The 26,477-nt window shown below is 36.4% G+C and overlaps 1 protein-coding gene across 2 annotated transcripts; it reads right to left on the reverse strand.

Moving 5' to 3' along the window:
* Positions 1-1,097: 1,097 nt before the first annotated feature.
* Positions 1,098-25,458, reverse strand: tmem245 (transmembrane protein 245). Of its 2 annotated transcripts, XM_073847477.1 has the most exons (18): positions 24,841-25,458; positions 21,387-21,504; positions 21,163-21,258; positions 20,947-21,075; positions 19,239-19,427; positions 18,988-19,157; positions 16,840-16,863; positions 13,648-13,752; positions 13,468-13,550; positions 13,287-13,377; positions 10,219-10,317; positions 9,992-10,123; positions 9,788-9,910; positions 9,559-9,704; positions 6,718-6,818; positions 4,814-4,988; positions 4,336-4,530; positions 1,098-2,661 (listed from the first exon to the last, which is right to left on the reverse strand). In XM_073847477.1, exons 1-18 carry the CDS (start codon positions 25,432-25,434, stop codon positions 2,616-2,618), a joined length of 2,616 nt encoding a protein of 871 aa, XP_073703578.1. In that variant the 5' UTR covers positions 25,435-25,458; the 3' UTR covers positions 1,098-2,615. The 2 variants fall into 2 exon arrangements, with proteins under 2 accessions (XP_073703578.1, XP_073703579.1); XM_073847478.1 differs by lacking the exon at positions 16,840-16,863.
* Between the last annotated feature and the right edge of the window lie 1,019 nt (positions 25,459-26,477).

Raw genomic sequence — 26,477 nt, forward strand, 5'->3', positions numbered from 1 at the left:
ACAAACCACAAATGTTTAAGGGAACAGCAACAAGTGATGAAACTGGCTAGGACATGCTCTAATGTCTAATCTGATGGTGAGATTTTTTTTTTTATTTTTTTTTTATTACCTGATCATATGATTCCTTAGCATTTTTGGATATTATTAGCCTAAATAAGCTGATGAAGTACACAGCTACTGTAACTGTGAAACGTTATGTAAGCTAGCTAACTTACTTTTACAACCTCAGGAAAATTAACTATGGTTTCACTATAAAAAAACACTAGGTTTTAGCAATACATTTCTAGCATTTATGTGTTTAGAAACAATTCTCTGAATTGCTTTTACATGGACTTTAAACAGTTATTTCATCAAAATTAGTTTTTTTTTGATGTGATAAAAATATAAAAAAAATAGAACACTGGAATCACACAAACAAAAGCCTCACAAACCAAAGCTGCACGTCCCCACGTTCCTACTGCTCATTTAACAGATGACAGGCTCAGCGATCAGGCCGCACGGCCTTCTCACATTCACTCACACTGCACCCGAGATAGAGAGATAGTCAATAGCCCAGCTCTGTGTAATTGAGCAAGAGTGAATGGCAATCGATTTCAATCCCACCTCAATCCTTTCTGAGATGGCGCAATTTATAGCTTTCTGATATGACGGTGTGAAGAATGGCAGAGAACGTGTCAACTCATCAGAGGACATCTGAGGTCAAGGGTAGCATTGTATTCGACTAAATCTCAAGCTCACAGTCATCAAATCTGAGCATTTAACAGCTCTGCGACATTCACTATTTATATTACTCTGCTTGTATTGTGATATATCCAGCTGCTGATCCACAGCACCATACATGATAGTAGTTTTAGAGCAGCATTTTACAGCAGGCAGTCTAGATACGTAAAACCGAAAGAAAAGTTACTTATTGATCCAAGTATAATGTACGCTTTGAACGTCAATCATTTGAACATGACTGAATCCTCTGAGAGGTTTCAGATCAGCTAATGCCTAAAATATATCCACTGGGTTGCAACATCCAATTCCCTAAATGAGCCTGATAAAACATAATTCAATTTTACACATACAGAGAAACAGCATACAGATGTACCCCATTAAAAATTCAATCAGTTTTATTAAAACAATTTAATAATGCTGTGTATGAACAAAACAAACACTCAGTCTTTTTTTGTATTTCACATAAAAAATAAAACCATGCTTATTTTTCCTGTCACATATAGCTATTACAACAATTAACTATAAATCATATTTCTTTTATTTGGCATGAACCGAAAAAAGTGCATCCACTTTGATTCTTCAGTGACGTCTTTAACAGAACGTGAACACATGGACTTTTGAATATCCCAATCAAAAATAAAAAGATAATATAATAAGAGAAAATAATACAAATAATATTGGGAAACAGTAGAGTGAGTACTTTATCTATTCAGTGCAATGTAGTCAAGCTTGACCTACAGGCTCTCCTATAAACAAGCTGATATCTTTTCTGCCAGCAGCATTTGGTCATTTTCTTTGCCTTTAGCTCTACCTATAACTTGTTAAAAGTTGATTTATAATGTTTGATCACTGAACAATAGTACTGTATGCAAAGAGGAATAACCATATACATTAATACAAAACAGGGATTTTAACATTTTTCCTAAACCTGAACAGGAAGATCTGCAATAGAGGTGAAATAGATATGTAAGAAACAGTAATACATAAATATTGCAATGTATTCACGCAGATTCAGTCTATAGCCAACAGAAACAAAAAAACTTCATTAGGACGCTTGAGGTAATATGTAAGCTGGTGAACAACACAGAAAAGGACAAAAATGCAACTGTGTGTGATGCAAACACTCAGATTAGTTTAAGTTAGTTTCACATTGGTATAGTCACGACAGAATTTGTTCAATAACCAAAAAATCCTTAGCCTGAATAAGGATATTTGTACAGGTCAGAGTTGCTCAGTCCTACTCCTTTAAATCATTGTGTATAAGTATGAAAACAAAGATATAACACTTTAAACAGGTGTTTAAATAATAATATCTGAGAGTAAATTTCTTTCACTCACACAAACCGAAGCATTTAGATGACAACAGTGCTAAACACATCCGCAATATGGGATAAATAATCAGTACTACCAGATAAATAAAAAAAAATCAGTTATCTATTGGCTGAAAACATGGTCCGCTGAGTGGAACCCTGCTGATCTGTTACAGTAAAGCACAATGTAAACGTACAGTAGAATTGTTAGTTTGCTAACCGATGCGAGCATCATGGCACTGGCGTCATTTGTCAGTACAGTGCTAGACAAAGCACAGGCGTGCTAACTAAACTTTGCACTGGAGTGTGCAAGCGGCATAACTTTTTTAGCCCGGCATCCCAGCATTACCCAAATTTAGCATCACAGTGCTAAGTGCTAAATGAACTGTTAGCACAGAGGTCGACATCAAGGGGCATCATTACTCTATGTGCTATGAGAGCCACATTTGCAGAGAATGTAGCGATTCTGTTGCTGCGAGATCTCTTAGGGAGAAGATTTTGAGAGACTGCCCTCTTTTAGTCTATGGGATACACCAGAGAAGGGGGTGCTGTTAACAAGTGTAACAGGCTGCTCAGACGCCTCTTTCATTCATCGCTTTTCTTCAGCTGCATTGGGGTTTCTGCAAATAACCTGAGAATGAAAGAGAAAAACTGTGTGAATGGTGATAAGAATAAGAAAGAAGTTGAAGGATTAGTTCACCCAACAATGAAAATGTCATTCCAAACACAAAAGACCTCGGCTCATCTTCAGAACACAAATTAAGATACAGTTGAGGTCAAAAGTTTACATACACCTTGGAGAATCTGCAAAATGACAATGACTTTTACCAAAATAGGAGGGATCATACAAAATTCATGTTATATTTTTATTCATTACACAGTTCGCAAGAAGATTCTGATTGGACAGTTGAGACATTTGCAGGTTCGTTCTTTTCGAATAATAACCGCTCCAAAGTAATAACGCATAGCCGGTACTACTTGTATGTTTAAAATCCCTCCGCGCCTACAAAGATTACCGTTTGGCGCCATCTTGTGACAAACACATTCATATTCATGTCCAGTTTTTTTCCTTATGTGGCAAGTAGCCGTGTAATAAGCGGGATAATGTACAGGCAGCCTGTAGTTATCGCGAAATAAGCCCCTTCAGTGTGATGCAAGATCACACTGTCGGGGCTTATTTCTGCGATAACTACCGGCTGCCTGTACATTATCCCTTACTTAGTACTTGTTTACATACAGTTCACAAGAGAAAAAAAAATTTTGAGTTTATAAAAATTATCCATTAAGAGCCAGGGGTCGAAAAACTTTTTGAATGGGAAGATCAGGGTACATTTAACTTATTTTGTCTTCTGGGAAACCTGTAAGTATCTTCTGTAGCTTCCGAAGGAAAGTACTAAATGAAAAAAACAAGATATTTGGGCAAAATAGGAAAAATTTACACATCTTCTTTCTGTTCAAAAGTTTGCACCCCTGGCTCTTAAAGGAACACTCCACTTTTTTTGAAAATAGGCTCATTCTCCAACTCCCCCCGAGATAATAAGTTGAGTTTTACAGTTTTGAAATCCATTCAGCCGTTCTCCTGTTCTGGCGATATCACTTTTAGCATAGCTTAGCATAGATCATTGAATCCTATTAGACCAATAGCATCACGTTCAAAAATGACCAACGAGTTTCGATATTTGTCCTATTTGAAACTTGACTCTTCTGTAGTTATATCGTGTACTAAGACCGGTGGAAATGCAAAGCTTAAATTTTCTAGGCTGATAAGATTAGGAACTACACTCCCATTCCGGCGTAATAGTCAAGGAAGTTTGCTGCCGTAATAAGGCTGAAGCATAATACTCCGCCTGCTTCGGCCATATTACGGCAGCAAACTTCCTTGACTATAATTTTCTCTTGTGGACTATATGTAAATGTATTTTATGTGAAATATCATATTCAGGTCAGTACTAAATAAAAAATAACATGCAATTTGTATGATCTCTCTTATTTTATTAACATTTTGCAGATTCTGCAAGGTGTATGTAAACTTTTGACCTTAACTGTATTTTTTATTAAATCCGAGAGCTTTTTGATCCTGCATAGACAGCAACGCAATTACCATGTTCAAGGGCCAGAAAGATTGTAAGGACATTGGTAAAATAGTCCATAAGACATCAGTGGTTCAACCGTTATGTAGCTATGAGAATACTTTTTTGCACAAACAAAACAAAAATAACTTTATTTAGCAATTTCTTCTCTTGTGTGCCAGTAATTAATGACAGAATTTTCATTTTTATGTGAGACAGAAAAAAGATTGTATCACCTTCCATGATGTACAGGGAAGTGGCTCTGCACAGGTGTTGGCTGGCTGCTGCTAGGGCTCATTAGCATCGCACTGTAGATGTTGGATGCCACCACCAGTATGCAAAGCAGGATGGGTCCAATGATGGCACCTTCCAAACCCAAATAGTATGCACCACCTGCTACAGCGAGGCCGGTCAAATACGGGTGTCCACCTCTGTATATACAAATAATTATAGTAATGCACATTATGGGAGGGTTTGGAATACAAATATATACAAACAAGATGAGAACAAATGTTGCTGATAGACACTGACAGATAATCAAACTCCCAACACATATAAACATAATCAAAGAGGAATATTCTGGGTTAGTGAATAATTACAAAATGGTACACTGTCTCTTTAAGGTTTAATAACGCTTGGTTGACAGTCAGCCAAATTTGGACACAGAAGGAACATCAAAGAGTGTAGGTTACAAGTATAAAAAGTCAAACTCACCCTGATATATCAGAGTATATGGCCGTATCAACGAAATATGTTGGCAGCAGATGGCAGAAGAGCAACAGCAGAGCTTTGACTCCCTCCCCCTGTGCCAACCACAAATCTAACACCGCTGGCAGTGCCGCCCAGTATGTCCCCAAAAACGGCACCGCACCTAAGATAGCTGCCATTGCTGCAAAGAGATAAAGATAGAGATGCAAGACAAAAAATCTAAGTATATATATTGGGGTCAGGCTCTTATGATCACCAAGGCTACATTTATTAAATCAAAAATTCTATAATATTGTGAAATATTATTATAATTTAAGATAACTGTTTTCTATTTTAATATTGTTTAAAATGTCATGTATTAATGTGATGCAAAGCTGAATTTTCAGCAGCCATTACTACAGTCTTCAGTGTCACATGATCCTTCAGAAATCACTCTAATATGCTCAAGAAATATGACTAATAATATTGTGGAAATCATGATACATGATTCAGGATTCTATGATGAATAGAAAGTTCAAAAGAACAGCTTTTATTTAAAGTAGAATGTATAGAAATTTATAGAAATAGAATTCATTTCTTTAAAAAATGAATTTCTTTATATTCTTTCTGATTATATATACACACACACACACACACACACACACACACTACTAAGTTTTTTACAGTAATATTTGTAATGTTTTTTAAAGAAGTCTCTTCTGCTCACCAAGCAATCCAAAAACAGTAAAATTTTGAAATATTTTTAATATTTAAAATAACTGCTTTCTATTTTAACGTATTTAAAAATGTAACTTACTCTTAAGCTGATTTTTAACATCATTACTCCAGACACATGATCCTTTAGATCCTTTTAATATTCTGATTTACTGCTCAAAAAACATTTATTATTATTATTAATATTATGTTGAAAACAGCAGTGTAGAATATTTTCAGGTTTCCTTGATGAAAAGAAAGTTTAGAAGAACAGCATTTATCTGAAATAGAAATCTTTTGTAACATTATAAATGTCTTTATCATGACTTTTTATCAATTTAATGCATCCTCGCTAAATGAAAGTATTAATTTCTATAAATTTGATAATTTTTTCAGATAAATGCTGATCTTTAGATCTTTCTATTTATCAAAGAATCCTCAACTGTTTTAAATATTGATAATAATAATACAAAATTCTTGAACAGCAAATCAGCATATTAAAAATGATTTCTGAGCAATCATGTGACACTGAAGACTGAACTAATGATGCTGAAAATTTAGCTTTGATCACAGAAATAAATTACATCTTAAAATATATTCAAATAGAAAGCAGTTATTTTAAATAGAACTATTTTACAATATTACTGGTTTTGCTGTACTTTGGATCAAATAAATGCAGGCTTGGTGAGCAGAAGAGACTTAACTTTTGACTGGTAGTATATATATATATATATATATACTACCTTAAAAAAAAAAATATATATATATATATATATTTTTTTTTTTTTTTTAAGGTAGTGCACAAGAAAATGAACAGCAATGACAGCAATGATGTTTTTCACGACATGCAAATAAACAATTAATTTTGCTTATATTTACAGGTTACAGCATTCACACTGTGTGTATAAGCAGGCAGCAGTAGCATGCAGTTTAACACTGAGCCTTATTTTAAGCCTTATTTATACTTACCCATGTAAATTAGATTCACAACAGACCATACTTAAAATAATTTATTGTACGATAATAATAAAAACAACAATAATACATTTCTAGCAGTTAATAATAGAAATACTCCAAGACAACATCCAGAAATCTGCTATTTTTTGTTCAGAGCCGCATCAGAAACACTGTCAGCGTGAACATACAGAACATGTGGTGTGAAACATACCTAAGACAGAAAGAAGAGTGTCTTTTATGTCTGTTTATTTTAGTTTTACCTGAGGGGATGAAGACAATGTTGATGCCAAATATTGTGTGTGTAAGCCAAGTATAAAGGCCATAGAATCCAGCCATCTTCAGCGAGGCATCAAACACACCCCTGTACAGAAAACAGAGTGAGACAGCAGAAACACAGAGGGCTTTTCTCTTCTCAGTTAGTCTAAAACTGACTGGAGTCAGAGTGAATCAGTCTCTCTGTGATAGCGCTCATGAAAATGGGTCTAATGGAACATCTTTGTGCATTCTCGGTGACGGCAGCTTCAGCACACACACTGAGCTCAGTTAGGAAACAGTGAATTCCTCTCTTCATTTCACTTTCACAGCTTCTGACATTGTCTATGAAAGGAAAAGTGTGATTGTCAATGTAACACATTTTTATATATGCCAATTACATTATGCTAATTTTTTTTTTCTGGAGAGACCTGAAGTTAAGCATCATGCTCAAGGACACCACTGTGCTAAAGCAGATCTGTGACCCCATTCATTATCCATTTTCTGGGTCACCCTTACCTGCAGATGACCCTCCAAATTTTTAACCAGCATATTATTCCCAGTCAATTTCACCCAATTTCAGTTCTGATTATGATTTCTGTTAAATGATCTGTTCAAATGGGAAAATGACCGAGAAAGAAAAACAGTCTTGCCCTCTTGTGGTGAATACGAAGTACATTGTCTTTTACTGGTGTCAATGGGATAGCTCACCCAAACTTATATATATTTCTTTCTTCTACAGAACACGAAAAAGATATGCTGACTAACAAGTTTATAGTTACCAAATATGTTTTTTCTGAGGTAACTGTGAAGTTACCTGACATTGTTTACAAGCTGTAATTCTGCCAACTGACCGATTACATGAGATGGATTTTTACTCTTTCTTTTAACATACCTTCAGATGTTTGTTTATTTCGTGCTGAAACTGTTATTAAAGCAGAGGAGATGATCAGTTCAACAGTTTCTCTTGAACTGAGGTGCTACAGTGATCTGTCACTCCACACTAAACTGTGCCAAAATGGCTTTTATTGTTTAAATATTGTAATTAAATGGGCAGAATTTGACATCTGATACTTTGATTCATACCAAAAGTAACAAAGAACAAAGCTTATTGCAATTTATTGAATGGGAGGTGTGCTACAATGTTCTGTTCATTAACTGAAAACAAGCTAGACTAATTGATTCTTGGGATTTAAGAGCCGATATTGTTTCGTAAAAATGAGAATCGATTAAAATCGAGGAATCAATATTTTTTACCCAGCTCTAATAAAAAAAGTAAAAAAAAAAAGTTAAATTCACCTATTCCGACACTCCTAGCTTCTGTTAATAATATATTATAGTTACATAGCTACAGTTGAGGTCCAAAGTTTACACACGCCTTATAGAATCTGCAAAATGTTAAATATTTTACCAAAATAAGAGGGATCATATAAAATGTATGTTATTTATTTAGTACTGACTTGAATAAGATATTTCACATAAATATCATAAGACATTTACATATAGTCCACAAGAGAAAATAGTAGTTGAATTAAAAAAAAAAAAATGACCCTGCTCAAAAGTTTACATACACTTGATTCTTAGTATTGTGTTGTTGCCTGAATGATCCACGGCTGTGTGTTTTTTTTTTTTTTTTAGTGATTGTTTGTCCTGAACAGTTTAACTGCCCGCTATTCTTTATAAAAATCCCACAAATTCTTTGGTTTTTCAGCATTTTTGTGACGTTTACATATAGTTCACAAGACAAAATAATAGTTGAATTTATAAAAATAACCCTGTTATTTATATCACTGATGTGTCAGAAGGAAACACGATGCATTAAGAGCCGGGGGGAGTGAAATAATTTTTAATTTAAAGATCAGGGTAAATTTAACATATTTTGTCTTCTGGGAAACATGTAAGTATCTTCTTTAGCTTCTGAAGGGCAGTACTAAATAAAAAAAAAAAAGTATATTATTTAGACAAAATCTTCATTCTGTTCAAAAGTTTTCACCCCTAGCTCTTAATGCATAGTTGAGGTCCTAGTTTTGGTATCAAAATGTAATTTCCATACCAAAACTACATATTTTAGTCACCGTTATGCAGATTGATCATAAACACAGCTAAAAAGCTTCCTACCACAGTGGCTATCTTTCACAAAACTAATATCTATCACAGGTAGAATGCAAAAATGTTGAAAAAGCATTTCAGTGTAATAGATTTTATGCAATTTTTCAAACTTTTAACCCACAGGAGAAAATCAACCCGCCGCAACAGTTTAAAATCAGCCCAATTCTGTGGAAAAAATGCGGATTTGGCAACCCTACATCCAACACTAGCTGCATTCAAAGCGATTTAAATACTCTGCATATTGACAGCAACTGATGCACGAAAATGATATTCAATATTAGAATGTTTGCAGGAGCGAAATTAAGTAAACAATCCCGCACAAGGCTTCAAAACAAAAACACACAAAATGAATGGCGACTGTAGAAAGCAAAAGCCGAATCCTGGACATTTTGGGCGATTTAGGAATCCCGCAGGGATGCTTTTTTTTTTTTGTTAAGTAAAGAGGACATGTCCAGGGAAAACAGGACATATGGTCACCCTAGTGTATCTAAACTTTAGAACGGGGTCATTTTTATAAATTCAACTATTATTTTCTTATGTGGATTATATGTAAACATCTTTTATGTGAACCATTTTACTCACAACAGTACTAAATAAAAAAAATTACATGCATTTTGTATGATACTTATTTTGGTACATTTTGCGGATTCTGTAAGGTGTATGTAAACTTTTGACCTTAACTGTATATAGAGAGAACCACTGCTTTAAGACAAACCAAAGCTTCACATGGAGGCGTGTACCTGATGGCCTCTTCCACAGACTGTCCGACAATGTTTGAAGAGGGTCCAGGTTGGGAGAGGGGTGTGAGGCTGATAACCCATTTCACAGGTTTATAGTATTCACCACTGGAGCTCAGCAGGTAAAAAAGTGTGGTCAGGAAAATCACCTATGCATTCAGAGAAACAATGAATATTAAAAACCACGTCTAAAATCCAATCCCATCAACCCGATTGTGTATATGTGTATTACCAGAGACAAGACAAAGTTGAGCAGTGCGGTGCCGCTGTGGAACAGTACGGTGAGCAGCGTGGTTGTTGTGGATATCAGCAAGCCAACATTTCGACTCATCACCACCCACAGAGACTCCAATATCTAGTGCAGAAGACAACAAATCCATCAATCTGTCAAATAAAGACACTCCCCACCACAAATAAACACACACTGAAGCCTAACCGAGAGCAGCGTCTCAATATTCTCCTGCACGAATGAGGCAATGTCTTGCCAGTCCAGTATGTCACCCAGCCAGCTGTTCTGCCTGTGCATGTGCAGCTTGTGTCCTCGGTGTCGTCCAGTGTGAGTCACATTCTACAAGACAAAAACACAGACTGGAATTCAACAACAACAACAACAAAAACAACAAGTCAGTGAGTGTGTGTAATTGAGTAAGGTTTTGTTATTACCTTCACAATATAGGACTGATAGAGACGGTCCCACAGTTCCAGAACTTGTTTCTCGATCACAGCCGTGTTGTTTACTTTATCACCCAACATCTTATGAAGCTACAATGTACACAAAAACACTCACATAATAAATGCTTATTCAGCTTTACCCACAGACATAAAGCATAAAAGATTAAAGGCATGAACAAAATCAAATCTGATTTTAATAATTAATTTCATAATACATTTTTAATTGAATATACTGTTATTTTACAGAAAGAAGTGTTTGTTTTCATAATCTTTAATGAAAATGCATAAACATCACCCAACAATCTTTTTTACTGTCATTATAAGCCTATATGATTTTTTTCTGGTAACTTACCAAGACGCGTCACATTTGAATATGCACACCATTGTGAACAATAAGTGCACTTTTTAAAATAAGTACTTGCAGATAATATAATTAAAATAAATGAAATAAAAGGCCATTTAAGTGTACGTAATAATGCTTTAATAATCTGTAGTGTTATTCAATATTACATTTTAAGTGAATATATTTTAAATATACTAAATTGCAGCTTCATCATTACAAATATATGACATACAAGCTTCAATCGATATTAAAGTACATTTTAAGTTTGCCATAATTTCATGTCAGTACATTCAGCAGTACAATTTAACAATATTTCAAAGACAAAAGAAGTATTTAGATGTTAAGTGGGTCAAAAAAGCACTTGAAAGTTCAGCTAATTGCATTTATTATACATTTTAAATTGAAACTATAATACAATTTTAGTGGTTCAAAGGGCAAATTTTCGGGTATTTAGCATTTAAAAAAAAAAAACACTTTTGCAAACTAGTCCTAGGTTTTTCACCTGGTCGGAACCAAATCAGTGCAGGAAGATTCTCTGAACAGTGAATATCAATAATTATCCAAAAAAAAGTTCAATTTTCGACTCTTCGTCGCAAGGGGATCATTTAAAGGGGCAGGGCTGACTTTACTTAAAAAATGGCTGTAACTTTTTAGATATCTTCGCCAAACTCACAACACATATTTAAGAGCTGAATCTGAGGTCAAGTAAAAAAAAAAAAAAAGTCAGTGCTTGACCACTTGGTGGCGCTATAAAAGGGAAAAAACATAAAAATGGCCATAACTACACACCCGCTTGTCCTATCGACAAGAGGACATTTGCGTATCTTAAACATGGCCGCCATAGGTGCTCAAAGTTCATCAGCCTATTAGACAAGGTTAACAGAGGTCGATCCGAACTAAACGTGGTGGGCCTGTTTGACTCACGGTCTAAAGGTCTGTGAGAAATTTAAAAGAAATCAGCTACTGGGAAGCGATACTGCATTTTTCAAGGGATTAAAAGATTGTATATTGAGCTGTTTTTCACAAATACACACAATATTCCTATCATACGATAGACCTCCTCGTTGTGAACAACTTTGCCTCTAGAACCACTGCTGTCAATCAAACATTTTGTTAAATGATTGAGAAAATGTAAAAACCTACTTTTATAAACTAGTCCTAGGTTTTTCGCTTAATCTGGGAAAAAAAAACACTGCAGTGCAATTCTCTTGGCTCTCTAGGTTAGCAATTATCAAAATTTTTTTTGAAATGTTGCCTTTGGGAAGCTATAACAAAGTTGTTTAGAAAAGGGCCCTGCCCAAATCTACCCAAAATCCTATAAAGCCTAAATGAAAACTCAAAACTTCACAAAACCTGGTAAGCACATGCGACAGGTGATTCTAAACAAGCATGCAATGTTTTAACGTCAATGTTAAACATAAACATCATATTTCTATGCAAATTACCTGTATTTGCCAAAAATGCTTGTTTAAATCATTGATTTAGTTGGTTACAGGCTTGCCAAATTATATGTAATGTCTTCCTTTATATGTGCTTAAATGCCTTAAAGCGCTTGAACCCCGGTAATCGCTGCTTGCAGCTTTATTTATTTACTTGCAGTTAACATGCAATTACATTTCTGAAAACCTGACATTCAGTACATACTTTAGTATATGTACTGAATGTCAGTACATATTAACTATAGTCTTTTGAAGTATACTATTTCCCTAATTTGTACTCTTTTTTTTAAAAAAGCAACCTATGCTAAAGTGCTCTTATTTTCCATAAGAGCATATTCAAATGACACAAATGACACTTGAGGGTATTTTTTAGAAAATAACTTTCAATAGGTTTCTCACACAAAACAATCATATGTGACCCTGGACCACAAAACCAGTCATAAGGTTAAATTTTACAAAACTGATATATACATCATATGAAAGCTCAATAAATAAGCTTTCTATTGATGTATGGTTTGTTAGGATAGGACAATATTTGGCCGAGATACATCTATTTGAAAATCTGAAATCTAAGGGTGCAAAAAATCAAAATACTGAGAAAATCACCTTTAAAGTTGTCCAAATTAAGTTCTTAATGCATATTACTAATCAAAAATTACATTTTGATAGGTTTACAGTAGGAATATTACAAAAAATCTTCATGGAACATGATCTTTACTTAATTTCCTAATGATTTTTGACATAAAAGAAAAATCAATAATTTTGACCCATACTATGTATTTTTGGCTATTGCTACAAATATACCCCAGCGACTTAAGACTGGTTTTGTGGTCCAGGGTCACATATTACTTCAGTAGTCTTGGAATATAGACCAAAATTATGGATATATGGATTACGGTTACGGTACTTGTAATAGTGCATTTTTTTGTCATTACTGGCATTTCACAGCCCCTTGCCTTTATTCACTTTCATTTGATCGGTCTCTTTAACGGGATAGTTCACCCAAAAATGAAAATTCTGTCATTAATTGCTCACCCTCATGTCATTCCAAACCTGGAAGACATTCTGACACATTCAAGGCCCAGAAAGGTAGTAAGGACAATCGATGAATTGTCCATGTGATATCAGTGGTTATGAACGAAGGTCTTACATGTTTGGAACAACTTGAGGGTGAGTAATTAATGACTGAACATTCATTTCTGGGTGAACTATCCCTTTAAATTTATGAATTTTGTTTCATGTAGTCTTCAAAAGCACTGTAAACAATTAACTCTCACCTTAAGCGTGATCCATTCTCTCCCATGTTGGTAAACATTTGTGGCAGCAGAGTTAAGAGCCTTCTGGACAACTTGAGCCTCTGGGAGCCAACTACACAACACACACACAAACAGACAGTTGCGCAACATTTCGAGAAGATTCCTAACCTTCAGTGTATGATAAGTGTGTGTTTCAACTTACTTGGCCCACTCTGGGTGGTTGGACACAGTCTCATTGATCAGGTTACTGGTGACTTCAATGATATGAACACTCTCTTGGTGCACCTGTGAACAGAAATACAATTGGTGAGAGATGAAGTGTACATGCAGTGTCACGCAGTGGAATAATCAGCCCAAGGACAGTGGTTTGGAAACACGGTACCATAGCTGTGAGCAGCAAGGCCATGAGCAGTGTGCCAGTTACCAGCAGGAAGATAATGAAAATACTGATCAGCTTATCCAGAGAGCGCTCCAGCCACACTATCATCTGCAAAGAAATAGAACAAAAGAGAGAAAAAGAGATCAGTGTCAACGAAACAAATCTGATCATTCATGCAAGTGAGTGACAACACAGAAACCTGCTTCCCTCTGCCAAACCTGAGGAACAATACTGAGTTCTTTGGTTCTGAAAACCTAAAGTAAAAAGCTCACCTCTTTCAGTTAAACAATACCGTTCAACAATGAAAATGTTGTCCTAGTGTTTTTCTCACATTATTAACAGTTCTGAGCTTCATAGAAGTTCAGTTATGCAGCCTTATTTGCGTTTCTAGACATAACCCTGTGAAAATATTAATAGTAAACATTCTGTTGACAAATTCACACATGCAACTGACTCATAAGCCAAAATCATGCTGACTTTCCTTTTTCAACCATTCTGACACCCTGCTAACCTCTTGGATGACTAAGCAAAACTATCCGCTGACTGAATGAGCTAACAGCACCACTGATGATCAGTAAGGGGTTGTCAACCGGAGGAGGTGGGCATATTTTTGTTTTTGGCAGGTGGACTCGGTTTCTCTGCTCACCCGGCTTCTGTCGGCCCTGCGGGCGGCACTTGCATATCTAATCCTGTTCATTGGTTCTGTTAGTTTGTGTCACACACAAACCTGGTAATGTTGATGACGGATTAGTACAGAGGTTACGCTGTTAAGGAAACTGAAGAAAGACTAATACTAAAAGAACAGAATTACTCCTTCTCCAAAACCTTGTAGTCTAATATGCAGTTTAAAAGCAAAGTTGGCAAATGCTGCAGGATTCCTGAGGGGAGGGACACATTATCAGACCTGAAAATAACTTCATCACCATCTGCTCCTGTTGAGCCACAGTCAGACTCATCTTAATCTGAAACAACCCAGGAGACGCTACTGTACATGGAACATTAACAATCACATAAATCAGAAAACAAACTAACTAACAACAATAGAACAAATATTCTTTGAGAGAACTTCGGAAGATTTATATTGGTGATGTCAAGCACAGACAAGTTGTTTCAGAAGCTATTAGAAATTATTATATAGATTACAAAGACATTTTAAACTTTGAAATAACATACGAATAATCATGCACAAAAAGACATGGAATGTGTATTTAAAAGACTCCATATGAAGACTCCATATAAAAGTTCCAGATGATATTCTTTACAGAAATCCCATAATGCATTGCAGCAATATAACCTTAAGATGGCAGACAACACTAGAGAAATGTACACTTCTGTGCAAAAATTTTGGGTTTGGCTCATCAAGGCTGTATTTAATCTTTCAAAAATACAACGATATTGTAAAATATTATTACAATTGAAAATAATTTTGTTTTATTTTAATATTTTAAAATGTAATTTATTCCTGTGATGGCAAAATTTAATTTTCAGCAGCTATTAACTGACACTTTAGCATCACATGATCCTTCAGAAATCATTCTAATATGCTAATTTGGTGCTTAAGAAACATATTTTAGAGCTTGGTTTTGACACAAACTAAATTTTTGTCTGATTTACAAGCTTGCGATTCAATTCGATTCGATTAGGTTCAACTCAACTGATGCTGTAAAATAGAGTCAGCTGGTACTACATTACTATAATACTGAGGGTTAAAATTAACTAATTTGTACAAAACTGCTTAAATTACACTCAATGAACTTTTGGTATTAATAGAGTTACAAATAACATTACAATTATTTTTCTTCTCCAATTCATTTTTTGAAATATAAAAACTTAAATGGTGGCTGCCATAAAAACTTTAGGAATTTATTCAAACATAAATTAAACATTGAAGAACAGTAAAAATTATAATGCATGTGTTATATGGTGCATTTATTTAGTAAAATACTCCTCTCTAGAGTAAATTTTTCTAGCTGACCATTGAGTTTATGTTTTTCTGAGGTAAATGTGACCGTGATATTGTTTACAAGCTGTTATATTGACGTCTTGAGTGGTTGAAATACTGATTAAGCGATTACATGAGACAGGATACAGATTTCGGTATTACTTTTTCTATTTCTATTAACATACCTTCATGTTTATTTTGTGCTGTTATTAAAGCAGAAGAGGCAATCAGTTCACCTTTGTGTTGCTGGACCTCTTGAACTGAGGTGTTATACAACGCCAAAAGGGCATTTAATGTTTGAATACTGTAATAAAATAGACAAAACTTGAAATTTGAGACTTTGTTTCATATCAAAAGTAACAAAGCACAAAGCTTATTGCGATTTTTTGGATGGGAGGTGCGCTACAATTACGTTCATTAACTAAAAACAGGTTAGACTAACGTTAATCAATTTTTGGGATTTAAGAATCGATACTGTTTCTTAAAAATAAGAATCAATTAAAATCGAGAAATCTATTGTTTTTATCCAGCTCTAATTACTGTTGAAAACAATTCATATTTTTTTCCAAACCATGAAATAATCTTTTAAGCATTCTTTAATTAATATAACATTTAAAAGAACAGCATTTAACAGTTTATAACATTATAAATGTTCTGTATGTATGTAGTGTGCAGAGTTATGTAGAGTGCTGTAAATCAGTCACTCCAAGAACTTTCACTTACACCTTAGAGGGCAGTAGGTAGTTCACTAGTTCTTGGAGCAAGGCTTGTGTGTCTAATCAGAAGCAAACCAAAGAAAACTAAACCCGCCCGCACCTGAAATACCCAGTGACACCACCAGACTTGATCTCAACAGACCACAGCATCCCTTCACCCAAACCTCCACTCTCACTGTCTGTTCTCTCCCTACATGCATCTCACACACTCTGAAGACAACCAGCCCAGCACACATCTACAGCTGTGGAAGAGACCGTGGACTTCCTCAGGGTTTTGTTCTGCATTTTTCTGACGGTTAGTACGTCAGCACTTCAATCACATTCAGAGTCACACGCTCCTTTCCACAGCTTAAAGCGCCACACAGCAGGAACAGCCATAAGCCAGTGAGCTAAGCAGAGCTCAAAGATGGAGGGGAGAAGTGGAGAGGGGGAAAGCATCACTCCAAAGCTTTTAATGGGAGCACACTGTCATTCTTTCATTCTCTTCCCCTTTGTTCTTTCTTTCTCTTTGTATACCTGCCAGCACAAATGATTTACCTGCTTGTTAAGCCAATGCCAGAGCTTTCAGGAGGGAGACAGAGAGACAAACGGTTATTAGAAACAACCAATCAGTATGCAGGAAAGCAGCAAACATCAACGTGGTTTCAAGGCAAAAACAGAACAAGACCGGACGGTGAAGTTACAAGAAGAGATTCATATTGAAAAACAAGACAAGGTGTGATGTGGTGGGCTTTATCGGGACAAAAGAATGATCTGCTATGATTGTTCTCTTGGGAGTGTCTTCATTCTTGTGAAGAGTCAGTGATGGATAAGTTTACATACACCTTGCAGAATCTGCAAAATGTTAATAAATTTACCAATATAAGAGGGATCATACAAAATGCATGTTAATTCTTTATTTAGTACTGACCTTTCACATAAAAGACATTCACATATAGTCCACAAGAGAAAATAATAGTTGAATTTATAAAAATAACCCTGTTCAACAGTTTACATACACTTGATTCTTAATACTGTGTTGTTACCTGAATGATCCACAGCTGTTATTTTTTTAGTGTTCTGAACAGTAAACCTCCCACTGTTCTTCAGAAAAATCCTTCAGGTCTCACAAATTCTTTGGTTTTTCAGCATTTTTGTGTATTTGAACCCTTTCCAACAATGACTGTATGATTTTGAGATCCATCTTTTCACACTGAGGGACTCATATGCAACTATTACAGCAGATTCAAACGCTCACTGATGCCTCAGAAGGAAAAACTGTGCATTAAGATCCGGGGGTGAAAACTTTTGAACAGAATGAAGATGTGTACATTACATTTCTCTTATTTTGCCTAAATATCATGTTTTTTTTTCATATAGTACTGCCTTTCAGAAGCTACAGAAGATACTTACATGTTTCCCAGAAGACAAAACAAATTACATTTACCCTGATGTTTAAATTCTAAAAGTTTTCAACCCCCCACACCCGGCTCGTAATGCATCATGTATCAGTCTGAAGCATCAGTGAGCGTTTAAACCTTCTGTAATAGTTGCATGTGATTCCCTCAGTTGCCCTCAGTGTGAAACGATGGATCTCAAAATCATACAGTCAATGTTGGAAAGGGTTCAAATACACAAATTGCTGAAAAACCAAAGAATTTGTGGGACCTGAAGGATTTTTCTGAAGAACAGCGGGAGGTTTACTGTTCAGAACAAAGGACTCATGAACAGCTATCACTAAAAAAAAAAAAAAAAAAAAAAAAAAAAAAAAAACAGCTGCGGATCATTCAGGTAACAACATAGTATTAAGAATCAAATGTATGTAAACTTTTGAACAGGGTCATTTTTATAAATTCAACTATTATTTTCTCTTTTTTCATTTCTCTTGTGGACTCTTTTTGGACCATGCATGTTTTCAGTACATTTGCTCATAAGAGCATGTGTGACTCAACATGTGAAAGAGAGGAGGCAAAACTAAAGCTAGACACTGGGTTACTCTACTGGATTATTATGGGGTCAGGGAGGACTGGGCAAATGGTTTCTTAGAGGTGTAGGATTTCATCTGGAGTGACTGCAACAGTAGGTTTACATTCATTTCAGACAGTCCAAAAGCTCAAACCCATTAAAAATGAAAGTGATATTGTGGGCACCTTTTAGGCTTGAGTTGACTTCCTCATGTCATAAACCTCAAACAATAGATACCCCCCCCCCCCCCCCCAAAAAAAAAAACTACCAAACTAGAAATGCAACATCACTGTGCAGTCTAAAAATAGCTACTCTTTGAGTACTTGACCTGATTTGAGAGACAGGAAATGTCTTCCTACTATTAGGTTAATTACATTTTCTGATAGAATTACTCGCTCACATTGAAAACAGATTCTGTTGAATATTTCATTTTGTTCCCAAGTGCCTCTACAAGTAATGATATAAACAGAAACATCCACATCTGACCTTAGCTCATAGCTTTTATTCTGTCAGTTATGAATACTTCTTGTCTTCGTTGTGCGAGAGAGAAAAAAAGAGAATTAGCAAGCCACAACCACATTCAGTTCCTCTTTGTAATCACAGATCTGTCTCACCTCCAAAAATAAATGTGCACATGTGGCGACAACTACCAGCAGGCAAGTGTTGTGAAGGACAGTGGGTCAGCAGACAGGCGAGTGCTTGTTTGTTTGTTTGTGTGTGTGAATCTATATAAGGTATTACCTTAGTGTCGACCCGAAGCAAGAACTGAGCTAGGCCTTTGATCGGTCCAGGCAGCAGAGCATCCTGTCTGTCCTTGACAAATTTCTCAGAAGCGGTCCACCATTTCACCAGAGTCCGCCTAGCGAAGTCCTTCATCCCAAAATGGACAACCATCTTCTTCAGGACCCAAACTAGAAAATATAACACCCATTCATGCAAACATGCATACTATCCCACACTTGGGACCTTAGGACCATGAACATAAAATTTACCAGCAACAGGGATGGGAAGTAACTGTAAGATCCAGAGATTGAGCCAGATCTGCACCAGCACTATAGCCCACGCAAGCAGCACAAAGTAGATGTCACTGGCCTTCTCTCGCTGGATACCCCTGAAATCTAGTCTGCTACGCCGTCGGGATGAGGGAATGTTGAAGAGCCCCTTCGGGGTGTCCATCGAATCTATGAGAGGAAGGAGAAATCTACTTTACTAAAGACGATAGTATTGTTGTTAGCATACTAGAATTTCTGATCTCAACCACAAGAAAAAAATTGCCACAACCAAAAATTGCATAACATTTGATCAGCATCTGAGTGAATTTATCTTTGACTAATCACAGCTAAAGATTTGTCGAAAAACTGCAAGAAAGCCTTTTTAAGAGAAGGTGAAATGAAAATTACTCTTATCCTCAAACCATCTTAGGTGTATATAAATTTCTTCTTTCAGACAAATAAAATTGTTTATATTAAACAATGTCCTGGCTCTTCCAAGCTTTAAAATGGCAGTGAATGGCTGTTGAGATTTTTGAAGTCCAATAAAGTGAATCCATCCATCATAAAAAGTGGATGGGACTTCAAAATCTCAATGTCCAAAGCTTGGAAGAGTCAGGACATTTTTAATATACCTATACCTACAATTGTATTCGTTTGAAAGAAGAAAGTCTTATTCACCTAGGATGGCATGAGGGTAAGTATATCATAAGGTAATTTTCATTTTTGGGTGAACTATCCCTTTAAGTTTCAATGACAACAGGTTTACAAATGTTTATCATTACAAATCTAGTAAAATGCTGTAATCATATGTCCACAAAAATGTGGACATATTTACTGTGAGTGTGAACCAAACAGCACTGAGATGCTAAAAATACCGGATCATGAGCTTCTCATGTGTAAAAGAAAATAGTACCACGCTTTATTCTAAAAAATGCAGCAAAACAGATTATATACTTATTAAATTAAAGGAACTGTTCACCCAAAAATGAAATTTTGATGTTTATCTGCTTACCCCCAGGGCATCTAAGATGTAGGTGACTTTGTTTCTTCAGTAGAACACAAACGAAGATTTTTAACTCAAACTGTTGCAGTCTGTTAGTCATATAATGGCAGTGAATGGGCACCAAACCTTTGAAAGTAAAAAAAAACATGCACAGACAAATCCAAATTACACCCTGCGGCTCGTGATGATACATTGATGTCCTAAGACACAAAACGGTGAAAATCAAAGGTAAAAAGTGATATAAACACTGTTCAGTTTCTCGCAAAACCCGATCGTTTCGTGTCTTAGGACATCAATGTATTGTCACGAGCCTCAAAGTTTAATTTGGAGATGTCTGTGCATGTTTTTTTTTTTACTTTCAAAGGTTTGGTGCCCATTCACTGCCATTATATGACTAACAGACTGCAACAGTCTGGGTTAACAATCTTCGTTTGTGTTCTACTGAAGAAACAAAATCACCTACATCTTGGATGCCCTGGAGGTAAGCAGATAAACATCAATTTTCATTTTTGGGTGAACTATCCCTTTAAGATATATACACTGCTGAGAGTTGGTCATAACCTGACCCACACAGAATCTTACACATTTAAAGAATGCCTGCAGAACCCCACAGATTATCCCTCAAAGAGGGAAACAGCTCTGCTTCAAACTTCAAACATCTACATGATGGTCTACAAAACTGGTTTGTTATCTGATTTGTTTCACCTTTGGATTGTTCTTGTTCTTGGGTGCTTTTCTCTTCTTGCATCTTCTCAGGATGGCTGACGTTACTGCAGGAGATTGCCATGAAGATTGTATTAGCAGCAAAGGACAGCACCTGACCAGAAAGCTCACCTTTACAGAGAGAAGAGAGGAGTAAAGGTCAGAGGACATCAGGAACAGAGATAAATCATTTGAGAGCTGGAACTTCAGCCTTTTCACCTTTCCCTGGTACAGCAGGCTTCTCTTGAGAGCCCACTATTAGCAGTAACACCACCACCACAAAAAGAGGCACACGCCATGACCCTGTCAGAGAAACTGGGAAAAAGAAAAATAATTTTTAGCATTCCTTCATTAACAGGATTATAGGTCACTAAACTTCAAGCAGGGGAATTCCACTTGAGGACAACTGAATTACTCACTGTTTTAAAACAGAGGGGACTTACCCAAGTAAAAAATAAGTGATGTCCATACGGGCACGGATAGTGTACGCAAGTAACCTTCCATGCCAGGCGTCCACTTAAACGCCACAGCCAACACGTAGCCCACAACTAAAGTGCCAACCTAGAAAAGAGAAAGACAGAGGTAACCACTCTCTGGTAACCACTGTGCCCGCACCAAACATTTGCCACTGATCTATTTATATATCACAAAAACCCTCAGTATGTTCACAGCTCTCATAGACACTGCGAGGGTGTATTAACACCTTTAATTAAGTGGGTCAGAGGAATTGTTCTAGCATTCTATCATAATCATAAAAAAAAATAGTTTCTTATTCCCATTACTTCAAAATACAGCCAGTTCCACTGCCAGCTTCTTCAATAAATCAGCACCTTAGTGTTTTCTTATTATGATTTGATCACAAAGTTGTGATGGATGGGGTTTTTGTAACTGATGACCATTTTGACTTCACAAAAACAGACAGACATCACATGGCCTGTAAGAATTTAATGAAGCACTAGAGGAAAGTAGTGAAGTCATTAATTGAATGTCAGGGTGAAATTTAGTCCTGGAGAGTTCTTGTAACCTTTAGAAGAACTTAAAATATGTCTTATGATCTACCATGTGGCCTGTGTGTAGCCTAAGGGACATATTTTTAGCATCTTGGGATGTCATGCTCTAATTCCCATTCATACATTGAGCATGTAGTTCTAGATATGCTGACACCACAGATGGCCTGTTCTGTTAATAAATACTTTAGTACACTACACAAACATATTTGCACATGGTTGGGTTGTCCAAGGCCAGATGTGGTCATATAGAGATTGACAGATTTCCAATGTAAATATATGATTTTCTAATGGATGAAAGAGAGACTTGTGACACCCTATGATAGTGCTCAATACTAAAGGTCATTGCACACTTCGAAATGTTTGCATGTTAAAAAATAAAACAACCGCACATTTCGTCAATCACGCTGCCTCCGAAACTACGTCAGTCAAAAAATTTCGGATCAGGTTCGATTTTCTGCATTTTCACATCTGTAGCAAGCATTTATATAAAAAGTAAAAATAATTCTGATAATTTACCACCATGCCATCAAATATATTCAAGTCTATCTTCAGTCGAAAAGAAATTAAGCTATTTGAGAAAAAGGGTTACTCTCCATATTTATGCAGAATTTTTAACCATATAGTGAACTTCAATGGGAGCCATTGGGTTGAAGATCCGAATTGCACCAAAGGTGCTTCAAAGGGATCTATACGATCCCACTTGAGGAATAAGGGTCTTATCTAGCAAAAAGATCAGTCGTTTTATATATACACTGTGTGCATAATTATTAGGCACGTTGATATTGTGGTCATATTTTTTTTCCAAGCACATTTGACCAATTCCAAACCACATCAATCTTAATAACTACTATTCATTTTGTATTTAATTATTTTTAAGTGATATATAATTGTCCACGAAGGCTGGAAGTGAAAAACTCCTTATATTCAGGTGTGCAGAATTATTAGGCACATTTTCTTTTACAGATAAAATGAGCCAAAAAAGAGATTTACCTCAGACTGAAAAGTCAAAAACTATTAAATGCCCATGAGAAGGATGCAATACTAATGCAATACTGGATTTGCAAAGTTAAGGCATGACCACCGGACAGAAAATGCTCGCTGCGTCTGCATTGTACGAAGAAAACAGGTGGAGGAGAAAAGATGCATGGTAATTGCAAAAAAAGTAAGAATTAATGTTAAGAACTTTCCAGAACTGCAACCTACCTTGAAAAAATGACCCTCAATTGATAAGAATAACATTCTGAAGTGTTGTGAAATACATGGAGACTGTTTTTATAGGCTTTATAGACAGATGAGTTGAGAGTGGCTCTTGAAGGACCAGCACCACATCCTCTTGTCGCACTCTTTCGAGTTTATCCTCCAGAATTTGGCAGTAAGTTTTGGGACTTCAGTTTTAGTCCATCTCCTATCCTGAAATGTCTGTCTAGACTAGCAGAGACTAAAATGAACTCTTAAAAACTTACTGCCAGATTCTGGAAAATATATTTTTGAAAGAGTGTTACAAAAGGATGTGGTGCTGGTCCTTCAAGAGCCACTCTCAACTCATCTGTTTATAAAGCCTATAAAAAACAGTCTTTATGTATTTCACAACACTTCAGAATGTTATTCTTATTAAGTGAGGTTCATTTTTTAAGATTTTTTGCCCAAGCAAAGTCTCTGAGAACCTGACACATTGCACTTCTGGAGACTGAAGGTAGGTTTCAGTTCTGGAAAACGATGGTGCTCGAGACTAAATGGTTCCTGATGGTTTCATAACTAATTCTTAACATTAATTCTTACTTTTTTGCAATTAACATGCATCTTTTCTCCATCACCTTGTTTTTCTGACAATGCAGACGCAACCAGCGTTTTTATGTCCAGTGGTCATGCCTTAACTTTGCAAATCCAGTATTGCATTAGTATTGCATCCTTCTCATGGGCATTTAATAGTTTTTGACTTTTCAGTCTGAGGTAAATCTCTTTTTTGGCTCATTTTATCTGTAAAAGAAAATGTGCCTAATAATTCTGCACACCTGAATATAAGGAGTTTTCACTTCCAGCCTTCGTGGACAATTATATATCACTTAAAAATAATTAAATACAAAATGAATAGTAGTTATTAAGATTGATGTGGTTTGGAATTGGTCAAATGTGCTTGGAAAAAAATATGACCACAATATCATCGTGCCTAATAATTATGCACACAGTGTATATATATAAAAAAGTAAAATATTTATACTTTTCAACCACAAATGCTTGTCTTGCATTAGCTCGATTTCACGCATGACGTAGTCACATTAGAAAGGTCACAGAAATACCAAACCAGCGTTTACAAAGCGAACGTGCAAAGAAAGTCAAACACTCAAAAAAAGGTAAAACAACAATGTCAGACGATTTTAAAGTTGGAGGACAAGAGTTTTTCGTGCTAACCTACTTTTTTGAAGTAACCACACATGACCTTTCCAATGTGATTACGTAATGCATGAAGTCGTGAACATGCTTTGCAGAACTAGTGCAAGATGTGCATTTGTGGTTAAAAAGCATAAATATATATATTTTTTTAGAAAATTACATTGTTTCGTAAGATAAGACCTTTCTTCCTCAGGCAGGGATCGTGTAGAGTCCTTCAAAGATGCATTGAAACTTCAATTTGGACATTTAACCTGTTGGCTCCTAGTGAAATCAACTACATATTGTGAAAAATCTTGGAATGTTTTCCTACAAAAACCTTAATTTCTAAAGAAACAAAATACATGAACATCTTGGATGACATGGGGTGGATTTTTTTTCATTCTGGAAGTGAACTAAACCCTGAAGTTCCTGTCCACAACCACTACCACCACCACCACCTGTGCATTGTCTGACAGGAGGTGTGTCTCTGCCCCATTCACGTGTCAGAAGAACTCACCCACGCCGCGCTGAAACAATCCAGGCCGAGACAGATGACAGAGCAGACGTGGCTGAGCATCACTTGCATGCCAATGACGCTCCAAAACATATATAAGACATAAAGCAGGGGTACACCGGCCCCAACTGCCAGCAGTACATTGAGCCGATCTACGACCAGTCCGCCCAGAGTCTCCACCCCGTGGTTCACGCACCACACCGGCACCAACAGAGTCCCAACCACTATCGGCGTGCCGCTGTCCTGCAGGCTGCTGAGCCAAGTACGACCGAGGCGGGCGAGCGAGTATTTGAAGGGGTGCAGGAAGGTGCCGCACAGCACTGCCCAAAGCAGGGGCCGTAGAAAAGCCTCCAGGATGAAGTAGACCAACACGGCTGCTCCGCAACAGATTGCCACGAAGATCATCGCTCCCGTGTTGTAGAAGGCCTGTTTGATGTTTTTGTCGAACTTAAGGGACGACTGCTGGCTCAGAAGTTGGCTAACCATCCCGACTGCTGGCTGAACGGTCTCGCTGAACGAGACGTAGTGTGGCCGGGTTGTGCGTGGGGTGTCCGGCTCAGTGGCCGCGCCTGGACCCGGGTCCTCTGTGTCTGCCATGGTTGGTGGAGTCGCTCCGCTTCAGTCCGGAGCATCCACCACATAAGGAACTGCGGGTTGGGCAAAGAGTGACGTAACGTGTAGTATGAAGTCTGGGAAATGTAGTCTAGTTAAAAAAAAAAAAGAAATGTAGTCTAGTTACAATGTTTTTCAGTCTACTACTTTATGATATGACTTAAGTAGTAATATTCGGTATGCTATTCCGAAAGCCATGACCCGCTTTTCCTGTTTTTTTTTTTTTTTTTTTTAATGTAGTAGTGGTTCGTTATGTTTCAAAGGAATAGTTCATCCAAAATTAAAATGGTCATTATTTACTCGCCATCATGCTGTTCCAAACCTGTATGACTTTCTTCCATGGAGCATAGAACAATTATTTCAAGAAATGTCTGATTTTTGGTCCATACAGTGGAAGGCTATGCTAACCAAAACTGTTTAGTTAATAACGCTCTCCTAAAAATGTTATTTTTTGTTAAGAAGACGAAAGTAAGTTAAAAGGTTAGGAACTGCATTAAAACTATGTGAATATAGTCATTTTGTAGTTTGAAAGGGCTACTAAATCATATAGAGAAGGACTTAGTAAGGAGGAAAGGGTGTAATATTCGTTTGACAAACTAAAGTCAGTAAGTGGTAAAGATACATACAAGCAGTATTAATTACGATATTAGCCTAATACTTCACCTACCTGATCTGAAATGATAAGAACAAACATGAATGTTGTCAAGAAATCCTGGTTCAGTTTGGCCAATCACAAACACCTTTTGTTCCACAGACAGTTTTTTGCACTCTTCTCCTTGATTTGTCAATGTTTGGCAGTCTATGGTACTCCAACAGTTTTTTCCGGCCCAACCAATTAGTTAAGCCCAAAACATGACGATAACTGAGCAAAATATTTTCAGTTTCTTTTGGTTCAGCAGCATTGTTCACATTCAGGTCCGCCAATATGGCCAATTAACAATGCGTCGTGAAAACCCTCTAAAAAGGATAATAACTATTAATTCTAAATAGTATAATAGAATACTACTGTTTCTGCTGTATAAAGATAA

The sequence above is a fragment of the Garra rufa genome, chromosome 9, assembly GCF_049309525.1.
Source record: "Garra rufa chromosome 9, GarRuf1.0, whole genome shotgun sequence".
NCBI lineage: Eukaryota > Metazoa > Chordata > Actinopteri > Cypriniformes > Cyprinidae > Garra > Garra rufa.

Coding starts and splice junctions, on each gene's coding strand:
- tmem245 (XM_073847477.1), bottom strand. CDS start 25,434: ATGGCAGACACAGAGGACCCGGGTCCAGGCGCGGCCACTGAGCCGGAC. Junction 13,753..16,839: donor GGCATTGGCTTAACAAGCAG/GTAAATCATTTG, acceptor ATTTCTTTGCAG/ATGATAGTGTGGCTGGAGCG. Junction 9,705..9,787: donor TCAACTTTGTCTTGTCTCTG/GTAATACACATA, acceptor CTGAATGCATAG/GTGATTTTCCTGACCACACT.